Raw genomic sequence first — 24,418 nt, 5'->3', positions numbered from 1 at the left:
TTAACATTTAGATTTAGATTTAACATTTAGATTTAGATTTAATATTTAGATTTAACATTTAGATTTAGATTTAATATTTAGATTTAACATTTAGATTTAGATTTAACATTTAGATTTAGATTTAGATTTAACATTTAGATTTAGATTTAACATTTAGATTTAGATTTAATATTTAGATTTAACATTTAGATTTAGATTTAATATTTAGATTTAACATTTAGATTTAGATTTAACATTTAGATTTAGATTTAACATTTAGATTTAGATTTAACATTTAGATTTAGATTTAATATTTAGATTTAACATTTAGATTTAGATTTAACGTTTAGATTTAGATTTAACATTTATATTTATAATTTAAATTTAACATTTATATTTAACATTTAGATTTACATTTAACATTTATATTTATAATTTAGATTTACATTTAACATTTAGATTTAACAGATTTAGATTTAACATTTAGATTCAACATTTATATTTAGATTTAACATTTATATTTAGATTTAACATTTAGATTCAACATTTATATTTAGATTTAATATTTAGATTTAGAGTTCATATTTAGATTTAACATTTAGATTTAGATTTAACATTCAGATTCAACATTTAGATTTAACATTTAGATTTAGATTTAACATTTAGATTTAACATTTAGATTTAACATTTAGATTTAGATTTAACATTTAGATTTAATATTTTGATTTAACATTTAGATTTATATTTAACATTTAGATTTAGATTTATATTTAACATTTATATTTATATTTAGATTTAATATTTAGATTTACATTTAGATTTAGATTAACATTTAGATTTAGATTTAACATTTAGATTTAGATTTAACATTTAGATTTAGATTTAATATTTAGATTTAACATTTAGATTTAGATTTAATATTTAGATTTAACATTTAGATTTATATTTAACATTTAGATTTATATTTATATTTAACATTTATATTTAGATTTAATATTTAGATTTACATTTAGATTTAGATTTAACATTTAGATTTAACATTTAGATTTAGATTTAACATTTAGATTTAGATTTAATATTTAGATTTAACATTTAGATTTAGATTTAATATTTAGATTTAACATTTAGATTTAGATTTAACATTTAGATTTAGATTTAGATTTAACATTTAGATTTAGATTTAACATTTAGATTTAGATTTAATATTTAGATTTAACATTTAGATTTAGATTTAATATTTAGATTTAACATTTAGATTTAGATTTAACATTTAGATTTAGATTTAACATTTAGATTTAGATTTAACATTTAGATTTAGATTTAATATTTAGATTTAACATTTAGATTTAGATTTAACGTTTAGATTTAGATTTAACATTTAGATTTATAATTTAAATTTAACATTTATATTTAACATTTAGATTTACATTTAACATTTATATTTATAATTTAGATTTACATTTAACATTTAGATTTAACAGATTTAGATTTAACATTTAGATTCAACATTTATATTTAGATTTAACATTTATATTTAGATTTAACATTTAGATTCAACATTTATATTTAGATTTAATATTTAGATTTAGAGTTCATATTTAGATTTAACATTTAGATTTAGATTTAACATTCAGATTCAACATTTAGATTTAACATTTAGATTTAGATTTAACATTTAGATTTAACATTTAGATTTAACATTTAGATTTAGATTTAACATTTAGATTTAACATTTAGATTTAACATTTAGATTTAGATTCAACATTTAGATTTAGATTTAATATTTAGATTTAACATTTAGATTTAACATTTAGATTTAATATTTAGATTTACATTTAACATTTATATTTATAATTTAGATTTACATTTAACATTTAGATTTAACAGATTTAGATTTAACATTTAGATTCAACATTTAGATTTAGATTTAATATTTAGATTTAACATTTAGATTTAACATTTAGATTTAACATTTAGATTAAGATTTAACATTTAGATTTAGATTTAACATTTAGATTCAGCATTTATATTCAACATTTATATTTAGATTTAACATTTAGATTCAACATTTATATTTAATATTTATATTTAACATTTAGATTTAAATTTAACATTTAGATTCAATATTTAGATTTAGATTTAATTTTTAGATTTAACGTTTAGATTTAGATTTAACATTTAGATTTAACATTTAGATTTAGATTTAACATTTAGATTCAACATTTAGATTTAGATTTACATTTAACATTTATATTTATAATTTATATTTAACATTTAGATTCAACATTTAAATTTAGATTTAATATTTAGATTTAACATTTAGATTTAGATTTAACATTTATATTTAATATTTAGATTTAACATTTAGATTCAACATTTATATTTAATATTTAGATTTAACATTTAGATTTAGATTTAACATTTAGATTCAATATTTAGATTTAGATTTAATTTTTAGATTTAACGTTTAGATTTAGATTTAACATTTAGATTTAACATTTAACATTTAGATTTAGATTTAACATTTAGATTCAACATTTAGATTTAGATTTACTTTTAACATTTATATTTATAATTTAGATTTAACATTTAGATTTAGATTTAACATTTAGATTTAGATTTAATATTTAGATTTAACATTTAGATTCAACATTTAGATTTAACATTTAGATTTAACATTTAGATTTAACATTTAGATTTAGATTTAACATTTAGATTTAGATTTAATATTTATATTTAACATTTAGATTCAACATTTATATTTAACATTTAGATTTAACATTTATATTTAGATTTAACATTTATATTTAGATTTAACATTTATATTTAGAATTAACATTTATATTTAGATTTAAAATTTAGATTCAGCATTTATATTTAATATTTAGATTTAACATTTAGATTTAACATTTAGATTTAACATTTAGATTTACATTTAACATTTAGATTTATAATTTAGATTTAGATTTAACATTTAGATTTAACAGATGTAGATTTAACATTTAGATTTAACATTTAGATTTAGATTTAACATTTAGATTTATAATTTAGATTTAGATTTAACAGATGTAGATTTAACATTTAGATTCAACATTTAGATTTAGATTTAACATTTAGATTTAGATTTAACATTTAGATTTAGTTTAACATTTAGATTTAGATTTAACAGATTTAGATTTAACATTTAGATTCAACATTTATAGTTAGATTTAATATTTAGATTTAACATTTAGATTTAACATTTAGATTTAGAGGTAATATTTAGATTTAACATTTAGATTTAGATTTAACATTTAGATTCAGCATTTATATTTAATATTTAGATTTAACATTTAGATTTAGATTTAAATTTAACATTTATATTTATAATTTATATTTAGATTTAACATTTAGATTTAACAGATTTAGATTTATCATTTAGATTCAACATTTAGATTTAGATTTAACAGATTTAGATTTAGATTTAACATTTAGCTTCAACATTTATATTTAGATTTAATATTTAGATTTAACATTTAGATTTAACATTTAGATTTAGAGTTAATATTTAGATTTAACATTTAGATTTAACATTTAGATTTAACATTTAGATTTAGATTCAACATTTAGATTTAGATTTAATATTTAGATTTAACATTTAGATTTAACATTTAGATTTACATTTAACATTTAGATTTATAATTTAGATTTACATTTAACATTTAGATTTAACAGATTTAGATTTAACATTTAGATTCAACATTTATATTTAGATTTAACATTTAGATTTAGTTTTAACATTTAGATTTAGATTTAACAGATTTAGATTTAACATTTAGATTCAACATTTATATTTAGATTTAATATTTAGATTTAGAGTTCATATTTAGATTTAACATTTAGATTTAGATTTAACATTCAGATTCAACATTTATATTTATATTTAATATTTATATTTATTTATTTATATTTAATATTTATATTTAACATTTATATTTATATTTAACATTTAACATTTATATTTAATATTTAGATTTAAAATTTAGATTTAGATTTAACATTTAGATTTAGATTTAACATTTAGATTTAACATTTAGATTTAACATTTAGATTCAACATTTAGATTTAATATTTAGATTTAACATTTAGATTTAGATTCAATATTTAGATTTAACATTTAGATTTAGATTTAACATTTAGATTTAACATTTAGATTCAACATTTAGATTTAGATTTAACATTTAGATTTAACATTTAGATTTAGATTTAACATTTAGATTCAACATTTAGATTTAGATTTACATTTAACATTTATATTTATAATTTATATTTAACATTTAGATTCAACATTTAAATTTAGATTTAATATTTAGATTTAACATTTAGATTTAGATTTAACATTTATATTTAATATTTAGATTTAACATTTAGATTCAACATTTATATTTAATATTTAGATTTAACATTTAGATTTAGATTTAACATTTAGATTCAATATTTAGATTTAGATTTAATTTTTAGATTTAACGTTTAGATTTAGATTTAACATTTAGATTTAACATTTAACATTTAGATTTAGATTTAACATTTAGATTCAACATTTAGATTTAGATTTACTTTTAACATTTATATTTATAATTTAGATTTAACATTTAGATTTAGATTTAACATTTAGATTTAGATTTAATATTTAGATTTAACATTTAGATTCAACATTTAGATTTAACATTTAGATTTAACATTTAGATTTAACATTTAGATTTAGATTTAACATTTAGATTTAGATTTAATATTTATATTTAACATTTAGATTCAACATTTATATTTAACATTTAGATTTAACATTTATATTTAGATTTAACATTTATATTTAGATTTAACATTTATATTTAGAATTAACATTTATATTTAGATTTAAAATTTAGATTCAGCATTTATATTTAATATTTAGATTTAACATTTAGATTTAACATTTAGATTTAACATTTAGATTTACATTTAACATTTAGATTTATAATTTAGATTTAGATTTAACATTTAGATTTAACAGATGTAGATTTAACATTTAGATTTAACATTTAGATTTAGATTTAACATTTAGATTTATAATTTAGATTTAGATTTAACAGATGTAGATTTAACATTTAGATTCAACATTTAGATTTAGATTTAACATTTAGATTTAGATTTAACATTTAGATTTAGTTTTAACATTTAGATTTAGATTTAACAGATTTAGATTTAACATTTAGATTCAACATTTATAGTTAGATTTAATATTTAGATTTAACATTTAGATTTAACATTTAGATTTAGAGGTAATATTTAGATTTAACATTTAGATTTAGATTTAACATTTAGATTCAGCATTTATATTTAATATTTAGATTTAACATTTAGATTTAGATTTAAATTTAACATTTATATTTATAATTTATATTTAGATTTAACATTTAGATTTAACAGATTTAGATTTATCATTTAGATTCAACATTTAGATTTAGATTTAACAGATTTAGATTTAGATTTAACATTTAGCTTCAACATTTATATTTAGATTTAATATTTAGATTTAACATTTAGATTTAACATTTAGATTTAGAGTTAATATTTAGATTTAACATTTAGATTTAACATTTAGATTTAACATTTAGATTTAGATTCAACATTTAGATTTAGATTTAATATTTAGATTTAACATTTAGATTTAACATTTAGATTTACATTTAACATTTAGATTTATAATTTAGATTTACATTTAACATTTAGATTTAACAGATTTAGATTTAACATTTAGATTCAACATTTATATTTAGATTTAACATTTAGATTTAGTTTTAACATTTAGATTTAGATTTAACAGATTTAGATTTAACATTTAGATTCAACATTTATATTTAGATTTAATATTTAGATTTAGAGTTCATATTTAGATTTAACATTTAGATTTAGATTTAACATTCAGATTCAACATTTATATTTATATTTAATATTTATATTTATTTATTTATATTTAATATTTATATTTAACATTTATATTTATATTTAACATTTAACATTTATATTTAATATTTAGATTTAAAATTTAGATTTAGATTTAACATTTAGATTTAACATTTAGATTTAACATTTAGATTCAACATTTAGATTTAATATTTAGATTTAACATTTAGATTTAGATTCAATATTTAGATTTAACATTTAGATTTAGATTTAACATTTAGATTTAACATTTAGATTCAACATTTAGATTTAGATTTAACATTTAGATTTAACATTTAGATTCAACATTTAGATTTAGATTTAATATTTAGATTTAACATTTAGATTTAGATTCAACATTTAGATTTAATATTTAGATTTAACATTTAGATTTAGATTCAATATTTAGATTTAACATTTAGATTTAGATTTAACATTTAGATTTAACATTTAGATTCAACATTTAGATTTAGATTTAACATTTAGATTTAACATTTAGATTCAACATTTAGATTTAGATTTAATATTTAGATTTAACATTTAGATTTAGATTCAAAATTTAGATTTATCATTTAGATTTAGATTTAACATTTAGATTTAACATTTAGATTCAACATTTAGATTTAATATTTAGATTTAACATTTAGATTTAGATTTAACATTTAGATTTAACATTTAGATTCAACATTTAGATTTAGATTTAATTTTTAGATATAACATTTATATTTAACATTTAGATTTAGATTTAACATTTAGATTTAACATTTAGGTTTAGATTTAACATTTAGATTTAAGATTTAGATTTAAGATTTAGATTTAGATTAAATTTTTAGATTTAACATTTAGATTTAGATTTAACATTTAGATTTAACATTTATATTTAACATTTAGATTAAGATTTATATTTAACATTTATATTTATAATTTTGATTTAACATTTAGATTCAACATTTATATTTAGATTTAATATTTAGATTTAACATTTAAATTTAGATTTAACATTTAGATTTAGATTTAACATTTAGATTTAACATTTAGATTTAGATTTAACATTTAGATTTAACATTTAGATTCAACATTTAGATTTAGATTTAATATTTAGATTTAACATTTAGATTTAGATTCAAAATTTAGATTTATCATTTAGATTTAACATTTAGATTTAACATTTAGATTCAACATTTAGATTTAATATTTAGATTTAACATTTAGATTTAGATTTAGATTCAATATTTAGATTTAACATTTAGATTTAGATTTAACATTTAGATTTAACATTTAGATTCAACATTTAGATTTAGATTTAACATTTAGATTTAGATTTAACATTTAGATTTAACATTTAGATTCAACATTTAGATTTAGATTTAACATTTAGATTTAACATTTAGATTCAACATTTAGATTTAGATTTAATATTTAGATTTAACATTTAGATTTAGATTCAAAATTTAGATTTATCATTTAGATTTAGATTTAACATTTAGATTTAACATTTAGATTCAACATTTAGATTTAATATTTAGATTTAACATTTAGATTTAGATTTAGATTCAATATTTAGATTTAACATTTAGATTTAACATTTAGATTTAACATTTAGATTCAACATTTAGATTTAGATTTAACATTTAGATTTAACATTTAGATTTAACATTTAGATTTAGATTTAACATTTAGATTTAACATTTAGATTCAACATTTAGATTTAGATTTAACATTTAGATTTAATATTTAGATTTAACATTTAGATTTAGATTTAATTTTTAGATTTAACATTTAGATTTAGATTTAACATTTAGATTTAACATTTAGATTTAGATTTAATTTTTAGATTCAACATTTAGATTTAGATTTAACATTTAGATTTAAGATTTATATTTAACATTTAGATTTAGATTACATTTTTAGATTTAACATTTATATTTAACATTTAGATTTAGATTTAACATTTAGATTTAACATTTAGATTTAGATTTAACATTTATATTTAACATTTATATTTAACATTTAGATTCAACATTTAGATTTAGATTTAACATTTAGATTTAACATTTAGATTTAACATTTAGATTTAGATTTACATTTAACATTTCTATTTATAATTTAGATTTAGATTTAACATTTAGATTCAACATTTACATTTAGATTTAACATTTAGATTTAGATTTAACATTTAGATTTAGATTTAACATTTAGATTCAACATTTAGATTTAGATTTAATATTTAGAATCAACATTTAGATTTAGATTTAACATTTAGATTTAACATTTAGATTTAGATTTAACATTTAGATTTAACATTAAGATTCAGCATTTAGATTTAACATATAGATTTAGATTTAACATTTAGATTTAGATTTAACATTTAGATTCAACATTTAGATTTAGATTTAATATTTAGATTCAACATTTAGATTTAACATTTAGATTTAACATTTAGATTTAGATTTAGATTTAACATTTAGATTTAACATTAAGATTCAGCATTTAGATTTAACATTTAGATTTAGATTTAACATTTATATTTATAATTTAGATTTAGATTTACATTTAACATTTATATTTATAATTTAGATTTAGATTTAACATTTAGATTTAGATTTAACAGATTTAGATTTAACAGATTTAGATTTAACATTTAGATTCAACATTTATATTTATATTTAACATTTATATTTATTTAATTATATTTAATATTTATATTTAACATTTATATTTATATTTAGATTTAGATTTAACATTTATATTTAGATTTAATATTTAGATTTAACATTTAGATTTAGATTTAATTTTTAGATTTAACGTTTAGATTTAACTTTTAGATTTAGATTTAATTTTTAGATTTAACGTTTAGATTTAGATTTAACATTTAACATTTAGATTTAGATTTAACATTTAGATTTAGATTATTATTTTTTTTTTTACAGACAACATGCAGACCAAAGTAGTGCAGTAACGAACAATCTGGTAAATTCATAATTGAAATAAAAGTGTGTAAATGTGTGTGTGTATGTTTGTGTGTGTGTGTGTGTGTGTGTGTGTGTGTGTGTGTGTGTGTGTGTGTGTGTGTGTGTGTAAGTAAAGTAGCCATTTATTATTTATTACCATCTTCATTACCATCACCACCACTCCTCACTACCATCTTACTGCCAACATTGTACTAGTCAAATTGTATTCCCATTTCCATTTCCATCTTTTCTCCCATGTAACAATTGCCATTGTCAGCATTCTACAAATAATTTTTTAGATGGTAGGATAATAATAAAATACAATACAATAAGATAGTACGTTCCGGGTTACTTGACTGTAACCCTGTTCCCTGAAAAAGCGGAACGAGATGCTGCGCTGCTTAGCGCATTGGGAACGTCTTTAAAGGAGAACTCCGGTCAATATTAACATTGAGCTCAATTTTTAGTAAATTTGGAGTGCTGTCAATACAGAGAACAACGACAAAAATCGGTGTTGCCTACACAGTGTTATCCTCTTTTTAAAATTTGCACCCTATTGACTTGAATGGGGCACGTTATAAACCTGCTTTTATTTCTCTTATCATCCTTGATGTGTCATTACAAGTGCCCAGCCATGTTGAGTGATTCCTTCAGAGTGAACACGAGTGAATCTGACTGCAGTAGATGTGAAAGATATGAATAAAAATGATGTTATATCAGCCAGCGCACATACCTGTATTTAGTTCCTGTTTTCGGTCGAAGTCAAAGTAGTCGATTGTCGAGTTGACGCGCATAGGTTTAGTTACTTAGATCACGCGCATTAACTCGACAATCGACTACTTTGGACTTCGACCGAAAACAGGAACTAAATACAGGTATGTGCGCTGGCTGATATAACATCATTTTATTCATATCTTTCACATCTACTTCAGTCAGATTCACTCGTGTTCACTCTGAAGGAATCACTCAACATGGCTGGGCACTTGTATGACACATCAAGGATGATAAGAGAAATAAAAGCAGGTTTATAACGTGCCCCATTCAAGTCAATAGGGTGCAAATTTTAAAAAGAGGATAACATGGTGTAGGCAACACCGATTTTTGTCGTTGTTCTCTGTATTGACAGCACTCCAAATTTACTAAAAATTGAGTTCAATGTTAAAATTGACCGGAGTTCTCCTTTAATCGTGACCTGCTGTGAATATAGTGTGTAAACACGTCGATGGAATCGACCGGAAGTAATATAGCCTCGGTCGGTGACGTCATCGGCGCGCACCAGCGATGCGAGGCTATAATTAGATGAGCCGCAGGTGCATCGTCAGGATATTTTGTCTGAAGAGCAGTCCTGGGACATCATCAGCACGGCAAAGTAGCGCAGCATCTCGTTCCGCTTTTTCAGGGAACAGGGTTACAGTCAAGTATCCCGGAACGTTCCCTTTCAAAAGCTACAATCGATGCTGCGCTGCTTAGCGCATTGGGAACGAGAATACCCACGCCGCTGTGCTTGAAGGTGTCTGGACTCCCTACGGTTGTGTAGGTGTGCTCACAAGAAACGCAGGAAAGCCCTAGACATTAGCTTGCGATGTCGACTCAAGGACGTGAGAGCCCGGAGTGGTATGAACATCCAAACTATAAAATCTTATGAATGTGTGCGGAGAGGACCAGCCTGCCGCATCACAAACAAACTGCAAGGGGGCACCTCTTGCCAAGGCAGCAGAGGAGGCGACCCCTCTGGTGGAGTGAGCCCTTAGACCCGTTGGCGAAGCTTGGCCGCGCGCCTCATAGGCAAGAGCAATAGCATCCCTGACCCAATGTGACATGGTCTGTTTAGTGGCGGCAGCACCCCTGTTGCTGCCCCCATAACAAACGAATAGTTGCTCTGACTTACGTCACTGGCTAGTGCGGTGGACGTAGGCCTGAAGAGCACGGACTGGACACAGTCTGTGAGATCTCTCCTGCTCCGGCGTTATGAACGGTGGAGGGCAGAAGGCCTCTAGAGTGACCGGATGTACAGCCGAGAATGGTACCTTAGGCAGGTAATCAGGATGAGGATGCAAAATCATTTTCACCATTCCTGGGGCAAAGTCTAAGCAGGATGGCGATATTGACAGAGCCTGCATGTCCCCGATTCTTTTTAGAGAGGTTATAGCCATTAGAAAAAACATCTTTAGGGTCAGAAGTTTATCAGACGCTGACTCTAGAGGTTCAAAAGGGGGGTCTCAACCAATCAGATCAGCCTGGTACGCCTGCAACACTTCCATAGTGTGCAGAGCAGCACCAGTCTGACCCCCACCAGCGTGGATGTCATTATACACGGCTTGGTGGGGAGTGCTGACTCCTTAAATGACGATAAGCCACAGAGAAGAGATAGCCAGCGAGTGTCTCTTCGGACTGGCACATCATCGTATGCACATGCCCCCATGATAGTCTAATAAATTGACGTCAAGGGCACAAAGAATAAGGTTTTCCCCATGCACGAGTTAACGTCATGGAGATCCTCAAGGAGGACAGTCTAGCTGTAATCTGGCCACTGCACGAGTCACCAACTCGAGTAACCTCTTACACGCTTTATCATAACGAGAGAAGTGCTCGGAGTCGGTACTCTCAAAGTCCATCATAATTATTTAGATGGCTTTTTCAATATTTAATCCCTCAGAATTAAATGTGGCCAAAGAACAGCCAGACAAAAAATTATTACAAGCATTTGATATATTGCATTGAATATCTGATTTCTCATCATCATTCAATTCATCAGCAATAAATACAGCCAAATATCAATCAGACACGGTCTGGATGACAGGCTGCATTTAAATCTTTCATCAGATCAGCCTGGTATGCCTGTAGTGTACAGCGCAGTACCAGCCTGACCCGCTGAAAATGCATGTGATAATACGATCCCAGGGGAGAGATAGCCTGCGCGCGTCTCTCCAATCTGAGACAGCATCATATAATCTCGTGTGTAACACAGGTTAGAATTCAGCTATCTAAGAAACAGAAAGAAAATAATATAATTTTCAAATAATTATATTTCTAATAAAATACTGAAAGTATTAAACAAAAACTGAATAAAGTCATTGCAGTTAATATAATAAATTGATAAAATAACTAAATGCCTAATTAACATATTCAGTCTGGACTGAGACTGCGCGTGACTTCATTGAGACAAGACGCAAAAGCAACGAGAGACGCACGCATTGCTGATTGCGAGAGGAAAAAAGCTAAGATAAATCTGAGGCAAATATCTAAATAATCCTTGCTAATACTCGAATAATATATGTATATTATGTTGCAGACCTATTATTTAACTATATTGGGTTATTGTTGATATTGCCGCGGACGATTGTTGATTGAGAACCCCTGTGAAATCCAATGTGGGTTAAAAGCATATGAACCCCGGATTTGGTCAGGTTTTTTGTGTGATTGGATCAAACCCTTCATACAATGAGATGGCGAGCCTCCCAACCGAACCTCTGTGAACTTGAGAAGTGCAATTCCTGTGTGTTCCAATGGATTAGTACTTCTACTGATCAGGTGGAATCCAATTTATTGCATATTCTGACTGGTAGGACCTGACTAGTCAATTATTTTGCACTATTGACTGTTGAAACAAAGCTTTCATCTACACCAAGAGACTTTTGCACACACTAACATATTTTTTTCACCTTGGATGACAAAGGAACATTCATTTATACACATTGTTGGAATTGTGGAATTGTTTTCAAATAGTTTCAAATTGAACTATTGTATTTTTCTTTTCTTATTTCAATTGTTTTAATTTGGGTTTATATTTTCTATGATCTTTTATATAAAGATTTTTAAAAAAAACTAAAGATAAGAAAAGCTCTTATTAAACTAACAGTTAGTAAAACTAAATATCTATAAACCGAAATAGAAACTAAACAACTTGTAACGCTTTTGTTTAAATAAGGGGGGCCGGATAGCTTGCCCAAATGGTTGTAGTCAGGTGTAAGCAAGGACGCACGTAAGACTGATATTCCACAGTGGTGTTTTATTATCAGCGCCGTCGTCGATCCCACGCACACATGGGCAGTTTGCAAAACACTAACAACAACTTGCGTTACTTAATAGAAATAAACATCAGAAATAATAAAACGGCTTGCACACATTGACACATACATGCGATGTTCATCGCTCGCGCTCCTCAGAACGACTGCCCACTCTGAGAGAGGGATTAACAGAGTGCGTTGCACTTTAAAGGTGCAGTACCTAATTCTACTTGTTACAAACTGAAATATAAGTCGAAAACCTAGAAACAAATAGAAAAGAAAGCTATTTATAAACCTATTTAAATAGCGAACAGAGCTCAAGGATACCAAAAAGAACAACAAGGGATTGAAAAGAACAATTATTGCAATTGTTTTTATTTATTTTTCTTCTATTGTTGTTGTGGTTGTGTTACATTTGTTTTATCGTTATTACTTTTGCACCAACAAAATACATTGAGTCATTTCCAGCTATTCTCTGTGTCCTTGTGTGCCTTGACCGCTTACCCTCCTGTAACGAACCTAGTCACTGGTCCAATATCAGGTGCCTAAAGTAACCTGTCCCTGTGTCAATTAACTCTTGTGTTACACGTGCCTTTGCACCCGCGATAGTCGAATTGGTCGACGTCGAGGGCACAAAGACACGTCATGTATATATATATATATAATGTTTACATCTTTATTTATAATCTTTGAGTGTCTTTGTTGTGATCAGTGTAGTCTGGCCACTGCACAAACGATCGCCCCGAGCAGTTCTCCTTTTATCATCACAGGAGGAACGCTCGTAGGCGGCAAACTCACGAGATTAAAATGTCCTCTGCCCGAGCCGAAGAAGCGCCGAGGCACGCTTCGGTAGTCAGGCAAAAGGACATCGCGATCTGGAGAGAGAGCAAGCGAAAAGGACGCACCTGTCTCTCGCTTCTCAGCCAGATCGACATGCGTGCCCCACAATCGCATTTTGGGTGCCACCCCTTTGAAATAAGCAAAGCGAACGCGAAGCACTTTAACTGTGAACATTCCACTGTACTCGAATTCACCATGCTCAAACGCAAGGGCAGCATGCTCTTTCCCCAAACAAACAAAGCAGTAAGCGTGTGTATCCAGTTCTGACATAGGACGAGAACATGGAGGGACACAGCACTTACTCTGTTGACACATTTCTCTTTTACTTTCTCTAAACTCCTTTTTAGATCGTAGAGAGATGAGAAAGATCAAATCTGCACACTGTCAGTCATAAACTAAATAACTCCTAACAAAGATCTGTAGTAGATAGAGAGGAGATAAATGCTTGCACACCAAACACAGAGAGGTCTCTGAAGACAAAAGACCTGACGATGCACCTGCGGCTCATCTAATTATAGCCTCGCGTCGCTGGTGCGCGCCGATGACGTCACCGACCGAGGCTATATTACTTCCGGTCGATTCCATCGACGTGTTTACACACTAGTAATTGCAATGTGCTAAGCAGCGCAGCATCGATTGTAGCTTTTGAAAGGGAACTCTTGTCTGCGCAGCAAAACTCAAATGAGTCTGGTAAGTGTACCTCATTCTGCCTTTAAAACATTTACACAACAGATTCTTATCTTCTTACCTTAAGTATTGTCTTTGGCATAATCTGTACTTTTTTAAATAATATTTTAAGATAGAAATGTTTCTGAACATCGTACACTTAATTCTACTTTGCTCCTAGGCTGGGACAGTGTGACCTGTCAAGCATTTTACTGCTGGTTCACCTGCTCCCCCCTACGTCAAAAGGCCACAAGAAGAGCGCTAAAATTAGCTCACATCAAGCTGGTTGAATGTGCCGAGATATCTCAAGGTATTCCGTGTTTAATGTTTTTCATCCACTTGTTCTCATACTGCTGTTGCTTGTGTTGCATAACTTAAATTAATATTTTCTGTCTCTGTGTTCGTCACAGATTGGAGCCAGTGTTGAGGCCTTCCTAGGGAGCTTGGAACCAGGACAGCCCTTACTCCTCTGTGTTGGTGAACAGAAGAACAACAGAAGGCCATCCCTTGCCAGGCGCAAACATCCCTGGCAGCTTTCGATGAGCTTTTCAAGGCACACTTCATCTTCAGTGTTAACTACCATGAATCCCTCAACAGCTTCTACACATTCATCCAAACCAAAGTGTTTAACATCGACGTGGGAAGTGCCAAGGAAAGTCCCAGAGTAAAGGAACTCAGAGCAAGGCTGTTGCACACTAATACTTAAGGTGATACACATCCTTGTTTGCAAATATGCTGATATGTTTTATTTGTAAGGCACACCAGAAAATTTCTGCATTGCTTTGTCTGCATTTGAGACTTTACCATGGATTATATCCAGGAAAGACATTACATTTGAAATGTGGACAACCATAATTTGTTAAACCTGTGTGGATCTGTTGTAGCACAATTGCAAGCATCAGGTGTTGCTGAGAGCACTGTCCAAGCAATGGTAGGGTCAATGGAAGAGCTTGTAAATGACATTCATAAGCAAACAAGAGAGGCTGTTCTCAGCTGTACTTCTTCAGAGATTTAAGCAACCGATTTGGAAAAAAAGGTGGAAAATTGTTTTGATCAATTGGAAAATCCTTTCTTGGTCTTAAATACAGCAGCCAAACGACAGAATTTCTTCGAGGAAAAGTGGGAAATAGTTGAACCTGTAGAGTATATTCTTGGGGTGCGTTTTGATTTGCGAAGAGATCGGACAACAGCAGTTTACAATCAGATGCCTGTAACAGATAAATTTGTGTATGTACCCATCTTGGGAACCCTTAAATCTATGTTTAAGAATAGTGAATTATGTGAAAGTTTCCTGCAGGTCAAGCAACATAAAGAATGTGTTTATAAAGATATATGTGATGGTTCATACTTCAAAAGTAATGATTTGTTTTCCCAGCAAAAACATGCTCTACAGATTCAGCTTTATTATCATGATTTTGAGATGGCAAATCCCTTGGGTTCAAAGAAAGGGATACACAAGCTTGGTTGCATTTACTTTATATTTGAGGAATCTGGCCCAAAAATGTAATTCTGTTCTGATGAATATTCATGTTGTGGCACTTTTTCATTCACAAGACCTGAAGAAATATGGATGTGATGAAATACTTAAATTGATTCCAAATAGTATTACAAATCAATACAGATCAATACAACTCGGTAGTGTTGTAAGAAAAACACACATTTGGTGTTACATTTTGACACTACGCACTGGTGTTGGGTAAATTCAACACTAACCAGTGTTGACTAGTGTTAAATGTTAACTATTTAGAGAGTTAATGCAAGAGTTCTTTGCTTTTTCCATCGTCGAGTAGCCTATCACGTCTGAAATGCGAGCAAGTGTCTTCGTGCTTACAGAGCGGCCGGTGCTTCATATGTTGTTGATGTGTGTGAGACGTCATTGCCGTAAAGCAAGTCGTGATTCTCGTGAGATTTGTCGGGGGCGCTCCTCTCAAACTTGCATTGCTGGTTTTTCCAGCAGCGTCCCCCCCAAGCTTTACTACCAGGATAATTTGCCCTACTATGAGTTTGTTTACCACCGAAATTACTTTGAAGCTGATATATTAAGGTACAATTTCTACATAGTGTGCCTTTAAGAGCAGGCGCGCTTGTTCCATGGCGGATTGCTATTATAACGGCGGATTTACCAGCGCACGGCAGGAGCACCTTTACATGATGGTAAAGTGATTTTGCAGTCTTCAGAGTTTTGTTTCCTGGTTCTTGACTGACAACCCACTTTGTCAGTTGTCCTTATATACCTATCTGTCTTGCCACTATTGGTTTCTGAATAATTTGGGTAAATGTGTAAGCAAGATTTATTTTTTCACATATTCATGGACACCACAATTATTTCCCTCATGTGGTAATATTTTCTTTGTAATCACTTATGGTTTACAAAAATGGGAACTGATGCGTCTGTGTAGATGAAAGTAGCAAAGTGTATGTGCGTTGTGCACACGCTACATTATGGCCAAGCATGCGCCCTTAAAATAGCATCTGAATAACTAGGTTTTTCCTGGTCTGTGGAGGAATTGTTTTGTGAAACTGCAGAATATCACCAGGGAACGTTTGCGCCAGAACACACCTACTCTTTTCGCTGAACTGCCCCCCCAGAGCGCAAGTTCATTTCCTAATTTACTGACGTGCGTCTCTGGAGGGAAAAGTCCGCTGTGCGTCGGGTGCAAAATTGGAATGATACATGCGTCGGTGTACAAAGTCAATTGCGCTGGGTGCAAGATAGGGCCCATAAAGTCTGAATCGATGGAACTTTTTCTAAATCGTTTACATAGATAGGTCCATTTGTGGGGTTAGCAAATTTATCCATGCAACTTTTAGTGTGCAGGATTTATTGGAACGTTGGAGTGGAAAAAACACACACTGATGAATGATACACCACACAAAGCCTGAGATTCTTCACGTCATGCCTGTCGAGCCTGAGTCTTCCGACAAGATGGTGCGCATCAGTCAGCCCGTCCACGGAAGCTGTCCCTGAGATGCTCAGCCCCAATTTGCCGGCTCCGCCCTGTTCCCCTGAACTGCCGGCTCCGCCCTGTTCCCCTGAACTGCCGGCTCCGCCCTGTTCCCCTGAACTGCCGGCTACGCCCTGTTCCCCTGAACTGCCGGCTACGCCCTGTTCCCCTGAACTGCCGGCTACGCCCTGTTCCCCTGAACTGCCGGCTACGCCCTGTTCCCCTGAACTGCCGGCTACGCCCTGTTCCCCTGAACTGCCGGCTACGCCCTGTTCCCCTGAACTGCCGGCTACGCCCTGTTCCCCTGAACTGCCGGCTACGCCCTGTTCCCCTGAACTGCCGGCTACGCCCTGTTCCCCTGAACTGCCGGCTACGCCCTGGAGGCTTCCTGCTCTGGGTAAGCCACACCCTCGTCAGCCACCAGGGCGCCCACCCTCACATCCTGTTGATTGCATATGGCGCGAGGCCGTGCCTTGCGGAGGGGGAGGTTCTGTCACATTGAGTACATCTATCCATCATCAAAGTTCTCCATGGCTCTGGAGGGTTAATAAAGGCCTTCTGAGTCAAAGCGATGAGTTTGTGTAAAGTAAATAAAGTAAAATTCTAGCTTCCGCCATACACAGCCTACTTGCGCCTAAAGTGCAACTTACGCAACTTGTGACGTCAGAAATGGCGCAGCATAAATATCAGCAGTATGTCACATTACTCGCATAAGTTTACCCACTCCACAGTACACCAAAATCAAATAAATTATAACGCCAGACTATCGATGTAAATGTCTATTGAGAGAATAATGTTAGAAATCAAAGTACTCTTGCATCTCAATGATCGCATTACATTTACAGGAACTAGTTTCTTAGCAGCGGCGGAATTTTACTTTGCTCCGGTTAGTAGTACTGTGCCGAAAAGTAAACACAGAACAGAAGCGCGCACTACAGTCGGGATGTTTAGCTAGCTAGTAGTAGCCTTGAACAACGATATTGAAAAACATTCTATTGTAAACTAAAGAATTGGCAACATGGTGATTCGTTGTGCATTTCGAAATTGTAAAAATAAACCAAATAACATTAGATGGTTCACCAAAAAGTTTCCACAAATTTCCATTGAGAAATCCAGAAAGGAACCAACTGTGGCTTCTTGCTGCTGGCTTGGACAACAAGACACCGGCAGAGACTCTACTAAAGTTGCGAATTTGTAGTGATAATTTTAGACCAGACGACTTTGAAAAACCCCATAATCGAAACAAGGAATGCAGTTCCAGCCGTCTTTCCAGATGCACCAGTTATAAACAGGTAATAACTCTTAAGGGTACTATAGCTATCTATGAAGCTAGTCCCTTTCATAACTGATAGAATGACAATGACAACGTTAGTGGAGATAACGTTAACTTACAGTTCAATTTCTGCCCTTTTAGCATCCATCTCGATTAGTTCTTCATCTGTGTATTCTGGCTCATACATGTACGGTTCGTTGAATAAAACACATTCCTCGTCTCCAAAGTCTAAAACATTGGCATGGCTTTCAAACGTGGCCATAGTCCTATGTTGATTTGATTTCTTAGTGAAATATCCTCTGCTTCTGTAGTGATGAGTGTCAGCGGCAGGTAAATACACTTATATACTCTCGGTTGCCTAGGTAACTTAATATCACTCTGCCGCTGCTTGTAGACTGTGCTAATAAATACAGGGAACAAAGTATAACTATTGCAATGCAATGAAAGGGTAGTTTGATTTCTAACCTTATTCTCTCAACAGACATTTACATCGACAGTCTGGCATTATAATTTATTTGATTTTGGTGTACTGTGGACTATGCAACTGGAAGGACTGGATGTATTTTTTTTAGAAAACTGTCTCCACTGATGAATAACAACCAGGCTAACTTGAAAATGAGGTCCGATGTACAGAATCCTGAACCACCCCTTTAAGTCAAATCCGTATGTCTGTTTGGCCAGAAGCTAGTTATTTTACTTTATAAAGTTTTAAATATTGATATTTTTCTTACACATCGCTAAACTTCAGAAGATCTTCATTAACCCCCTGGAGAAGTGTGGAGCACATTTATCATGGATAGATGCACTTTTATGGACTTTGTTGTATTTTTATCCCGCTGTAACCTAAAATCATTCTCAAACATACCCATAATCTGCTGCAATCAAATATTGGCCTTACCTTTATATTAAGGATGAAGGATGTCGATTCAGGGTCCTCGGTGGTGCCTCTAACCAGTTCAATCTTGAATTCGAATGAACTAGGCGTTTGCTAATATTTCATTACAAAAAATCATGAAATATTGATAGGAAAAAAAATCCTCTTAGACTTGGTTAAAAAGTTTTACGTATTACCACAACATGATTTCGTTTTATTAAAAAAGATTCAGAATAATACAAAGGGGAAAAAACAAAGGAAAAAATAACAAACACGTAAAAGACCCGAAATGTGGCCCCGAAAAAAACCTCTCCAAGGCTTTTTATACTAACCCTGGTCTGGGCTGCCTTCTAACAATGGGCTGTTATTCTACTAAAGCCAATTCCCTTAAAGGTCAAACTTTGGACTTATCCTAGTCCTTCATTAACATAGGCTTGCAGAAGCACATATTCAAAATATCCATTTTCTTTTTGCACCTATTCTATGCAGCACATAGACAAAAGCTTTATTTGGTAGCTTTTTCCTAGTTCACACTACAGGATTTTATGCCAGATTTAAGCCTGATTTGCAAATCGTTGAGCTCGCCGACAGGTCGGGTTGTTATCGCGTGCAAATCGCGGGAGATTAGCGGCTGATGAACGCTCGCCAATCTGTTAGTATGAAAGAGCCAACAACGCATCAAAGACACTCGCAGACGCGTCGCCGAGCCCAGAAAAACATCTAGCATGCTAGATATCTGGAGCTGTCGCACGACTCAACCACATGTGATGTCATGAGCTACAGCCAATCAGAGCAAGGCATGGGTTGAGGTCACTGGGAAAATACGCTTCTTTTTTTGTGAACAAAAAGAAGCGTATCTTTTCTTTTTCGCGTGCTGTATTGCGTCATTTCCGGTTCGTTTTATCGCGTGATTTTTCGCGACAAAACGTGGGTTTGTAGACAAGATATAATCGTTGGATGACAGAGTTGTTGTCTACTCGTGTAGTGAGTTACCTCCTGTTGCAGATCAATCACCTTGTGTCGTGTGGTGTGAACAGCTCAACAACTTGAACACTCCTGATTTCACAGAGAGCAAGTCATGTAGTGTGAACTGCACAGTTCAGCCCGACGGTTTAAAATCCTGTAGTATGAACTTGCCTTAAGTGTCACGGGTCTATGAAGGAGGGCTCAAATGCAGAATGAGTGTTAACATGTTTTTTAACAAACAGTAGACAGATGACACGATGTGGTGGGAGAGGTGAACAGTCCAGACCAGGGGTGCCCAATCCTGCTCCTGGCGATCAACTGTCCTGCACAGTTCATCTCCAACCCTAATCAAACACACCTGAAGCAACCAATTAAGGTCTTCAGAGCACGTCAGTATCACTTGAAAATTAAAGGCAGGTGTGTTTGATTAGGGTTGGAGATGAACTGTGCAGGACAGTCGATCGCCAGGAGCAGGATTGGGCACCCCTGGTCCAGACAATAGGCAGGGGTGAGACACAATGACAGCCGTTGTAACTAGCCGAGCAGCAGTTGTAACTAGCACAAGATGACTGTAGGCTGGAGAGTAGTAATGGCAGAGCAGAATGAGACCTGAGAATACCAGCAATAGCCAGACAGGAACTTCAAGTACAACAGGCAAAGCACTCAGGGATCTCAGGCTCAGCACCAGGCTTGCTCCAAAGCTAAGAGTGTAAGCAGCCAGGGACGCTCTGCTAGCAGGACAGGACTGGAACTAGAGACACAGGAGACAAGACAGACAGGACCGATGGCAGAGATAAAGAAAAAAAAGAAGAAAAAAAGAAACTTCTACGAGGACTTAACTAGACAAGAGGGTGTGGTTCTGGGAAACAAGGAGGCAGGAGCAAAGGAGCAACATGGCCAACACAAACAAAGACAGAGCCATATGTTGAAGCACAACACAAACATAGAGACATGAAACAAAGACACAGACAAAGCTGCCAGGGCAGAACCCTGACAGTAAGTTTGACTATCGCAACCCTTTTGACCTTTCTCTAGTTTTGCTAGTTTAGTCTAAGGCGAATGATGTTCACAGTTCCTTTTAAAAATACATGTGGTCCTAACAGTCTAAACATATTGGCCCTCATTTATCAATCTTGCGTCGAAACGGGCGTATATGTTGGCGTAAGATTATGCTTACACTCCTCTCACCGCCTGATTTATGAAGTTGTGCGTACCTTTGAAATTCAGGTGTACGCAATACCTGCCCTTGATAAATGCCGCGGCTGAAAACGATCGTCATTAGATTAACACGCCCCTATATATTCACGTCTCCGCCTCCCCCACGCCCTCATTTTACGCCATGGACACACGGAAGACGGCAAAGAGGAGAAACTTCTCCGGTGGAAATCCAGTTTAAATCGCTGGTTGGTTGAGCAAATTACCTATCACAATGCATTATTTTACAGCACGTGTTTTGAAACTATTAGCGTTGAATTTCGCATGACGTCACATGTAATAGGGTGTACAATAGTGATGATGATGTGAATAATTGCATGACAATTTGTAATATTCTTATTAGTAGCCTATTATGATTTTGATTATTAATGACGCTTATTGTTATTTAGAAGAAGAATGTCTTTGTTATTATTATTATTTGTATTATTATTATTATTTAAAAGAAGAAGAATGTCATTTTAATTATTTTGTCACTCTGAATTATTTTTTGGTCGTTTCCATTACAGATTTGCGCAAATGTTTTGCGCTATTATCTAAATATCGATAAAAAAACCTATTGCGAAATGACGCCGTTTCCATTAACCGATGTTATGCAACTAAAACGTCCTTTTTTCTCTCGCGATAAGTCATTCCAAAAATCACGGCAACGGACGTTGGTTTATATAATATCACAGCCACCGCATTAGACATTATTATTATTAATGGAAGGAGACGTAGGCTACGTGTTATCCAAGCATTAATGGCAGGGCCCTTATAGGCTAACTTTACTCCGAACGATATATAAGGAGTGTCTGGGTGTTTCCCCTCATTTCTGCTCTGAGGTTTTGATTGTGACATTTATTTGAGGTTTAGAATCCAGTATTCCTATAGGCTAATTATTGTTTATTTTATGAATTTAATAAAGAACTCTGTCTCCTATTCCAAACGATCCATGTAGGCTACTTTTGTGTCCATTCGTTTTTCCTTTTTAAACCCGTAGGCTATTGAAAAACGAAAAATTAACGGTTGTCTTTTTAAAACGCAAAGTTGAACACCAAAAGTTTAATTTGAACTGGCAACACCAACTGCTGCGCAAAAAAGTAAGTATCGACGAATTTTCTGATTTTTGTTTAATGACTTTTTGCCCCTTTATTAAACATGTAAAATATACACAAATTAATATGGAAAACATGTCGATTTTACTGGTTTTCTAAGGCCAAATTAGAATCTGGAATTGATATTTTCCCGCAGTGCTGAATGAGAAGAGCCAATATTAAACTATTGTTTTCAAAGTCGGCTAAGATCTCCATCTTCGCTGTTAAGCAGATGCGCTTTTAGAGAGAAATGCACCTTTCATACGGATTACTTAATCAGAACAAAATGTATTAGCTTTCGATTCGAATTTGTTCTATTTAAAGTGGACATTTAAAGCTTTAGCCTATAGGCTATATTTTGTTTTAGTTCTCGCGCTCCAGTTCACGGAGATCATGAAACGCGCCTGATTGTTTTTTTTTACAAAAGCACAACGTTTTCTTGTTATTGTTTAAACAAATAAAAGTAGTTACAAATAATGTATTATTATTTTCTGTATGACCAGAAATGATAGAGTATTTTAAATTGTTTTACTGTTGATAGGAAAAAGTGTTCGCGCGCGCGCCTCCGTGCCATCCAGTGCGCGTTCCACACTCCACAAACCCTTGGATATGCGTCAAAATCTTGTGTTTATTTGTGATAATCTTAGTCCCATTTGACGAATTGCTTTGTTCCTTTTTTAGATAAAAGCGTCTTCTAAATATAGCCTAGTAATAATGATGATAATTATTATTTGCGTACACGGACCCCAAACACACCGCGTCTTCTAAGTCAGGTGACTGTAAATGCGCAAAAACTGTTTCCATTGCAGTTTTGCGAAATATCCCTTTTTCGAATTGCCTGAAAAACCACCTCATGCGAGCGTAAAAACTTTTTTGCGATAAACGCGAGTTTTTGCGAAATTGACGTGTTTCCATTGGTCGTATTTTCAATTCGCAATTTCAATTTGCGCAATTTGAAGGGTAATGGAGCCTTTCATTACTGAACCCAGTCCGTGCGCACCTGCCGGGCTTAACTTACAAAAATAAACACTGAAGTTTATAATTTCTATGTTGTTGTTTTTTCACAGTGGGTCATAATATATCATATCTTTAGTTTGTCAGTGCGTTTTGTGGTGTTAGGAATCGTTTTTCTGCGCATTTCAGCACTAACTCAAAACGTGCGTACATGTACACCACCTCCTGAGCTGGCGTAGGATTTGAGCATGCCGTACGCCAACGTCCATATTGATAAATCGCAAAGTCACCGTGGTTTTGGGTGTACGCCAGGTGTACGCTGGAAATTTGGTGTACGCACTTTTGATAAATGAGGGCCATTGAGTCCACAGACACACACAACACCTCTGACAACGAACCATAAATTCGTAGGCCAAGCTCAAATTAGGCTTTAAGTAATTTGAGCTTGTCCTGCAAATTCAACACATCCTCATTTGAGCAGTTTATTTCAGTTTGCACTGTGTATTATTATCCTATTTAATCGCTCAACTGGTTCGATAATTTTAATTAACTGCTGAGCACGATGAATCCGTCCGTTCTTAGGGAGTCGAGCCTCAGTGGGTGATCTTCGCCTTTCTCTCCTTCTCCGTCTTGCGAGCTCTCTTTGCGTTGTCCCTCTGGAGGTGTTCAACTATAAGATAGTCCATAAAAATATCAGCTTGTCTGTTACATTAA

At 31.8% G+C, this 24,418-nt stretch overlaps 1 protein-coding gene across 2 annotated transcripts in view; it reads right to left on the bottom strand.

Moving 5' to 3' along the window:
* Window positions 1-19,117: 19,117 nt before the first annotated feature.
* The window catches only part of LOC307006403 (uncharacterized protein), a 34,597-nt gene continuing 29,296 nt past the window's right edge, over window positions 19,118-24,418 (bottom strand). For both annotated transcript variants that reach the window (XM_079627340.1, XM_079627341.1), the window contains exon 4: window positions 19,118-24,374. In XM_079627340.1, the coding sequence (XP_079483466.1) occupies window positions 24,371-24,374 (4 nt within the window). In that variant the 3' untranslated portion in view covers window positions 19,118-24,370. The remainder of the gene's footprint in view (window positions 24,375-24,418) is intronic.

Source organism: Phoxinus phoxinus (assembly GCF_949152265.1).
Source record: "Phoxinus phoxinus genome assembly, chromosome: 1".
Lineage (NCBI taxonomy): Eukaryota > Metazoa > Chordata > Actinopteri > Cypriniformes > Leuciscidae > Phoxinus > Phoxinus phoxinus.
Note: the sequence above shows the minus strand (reverse complement) of the source record. Positions and strands in the feature narration are given on the sequence as shown.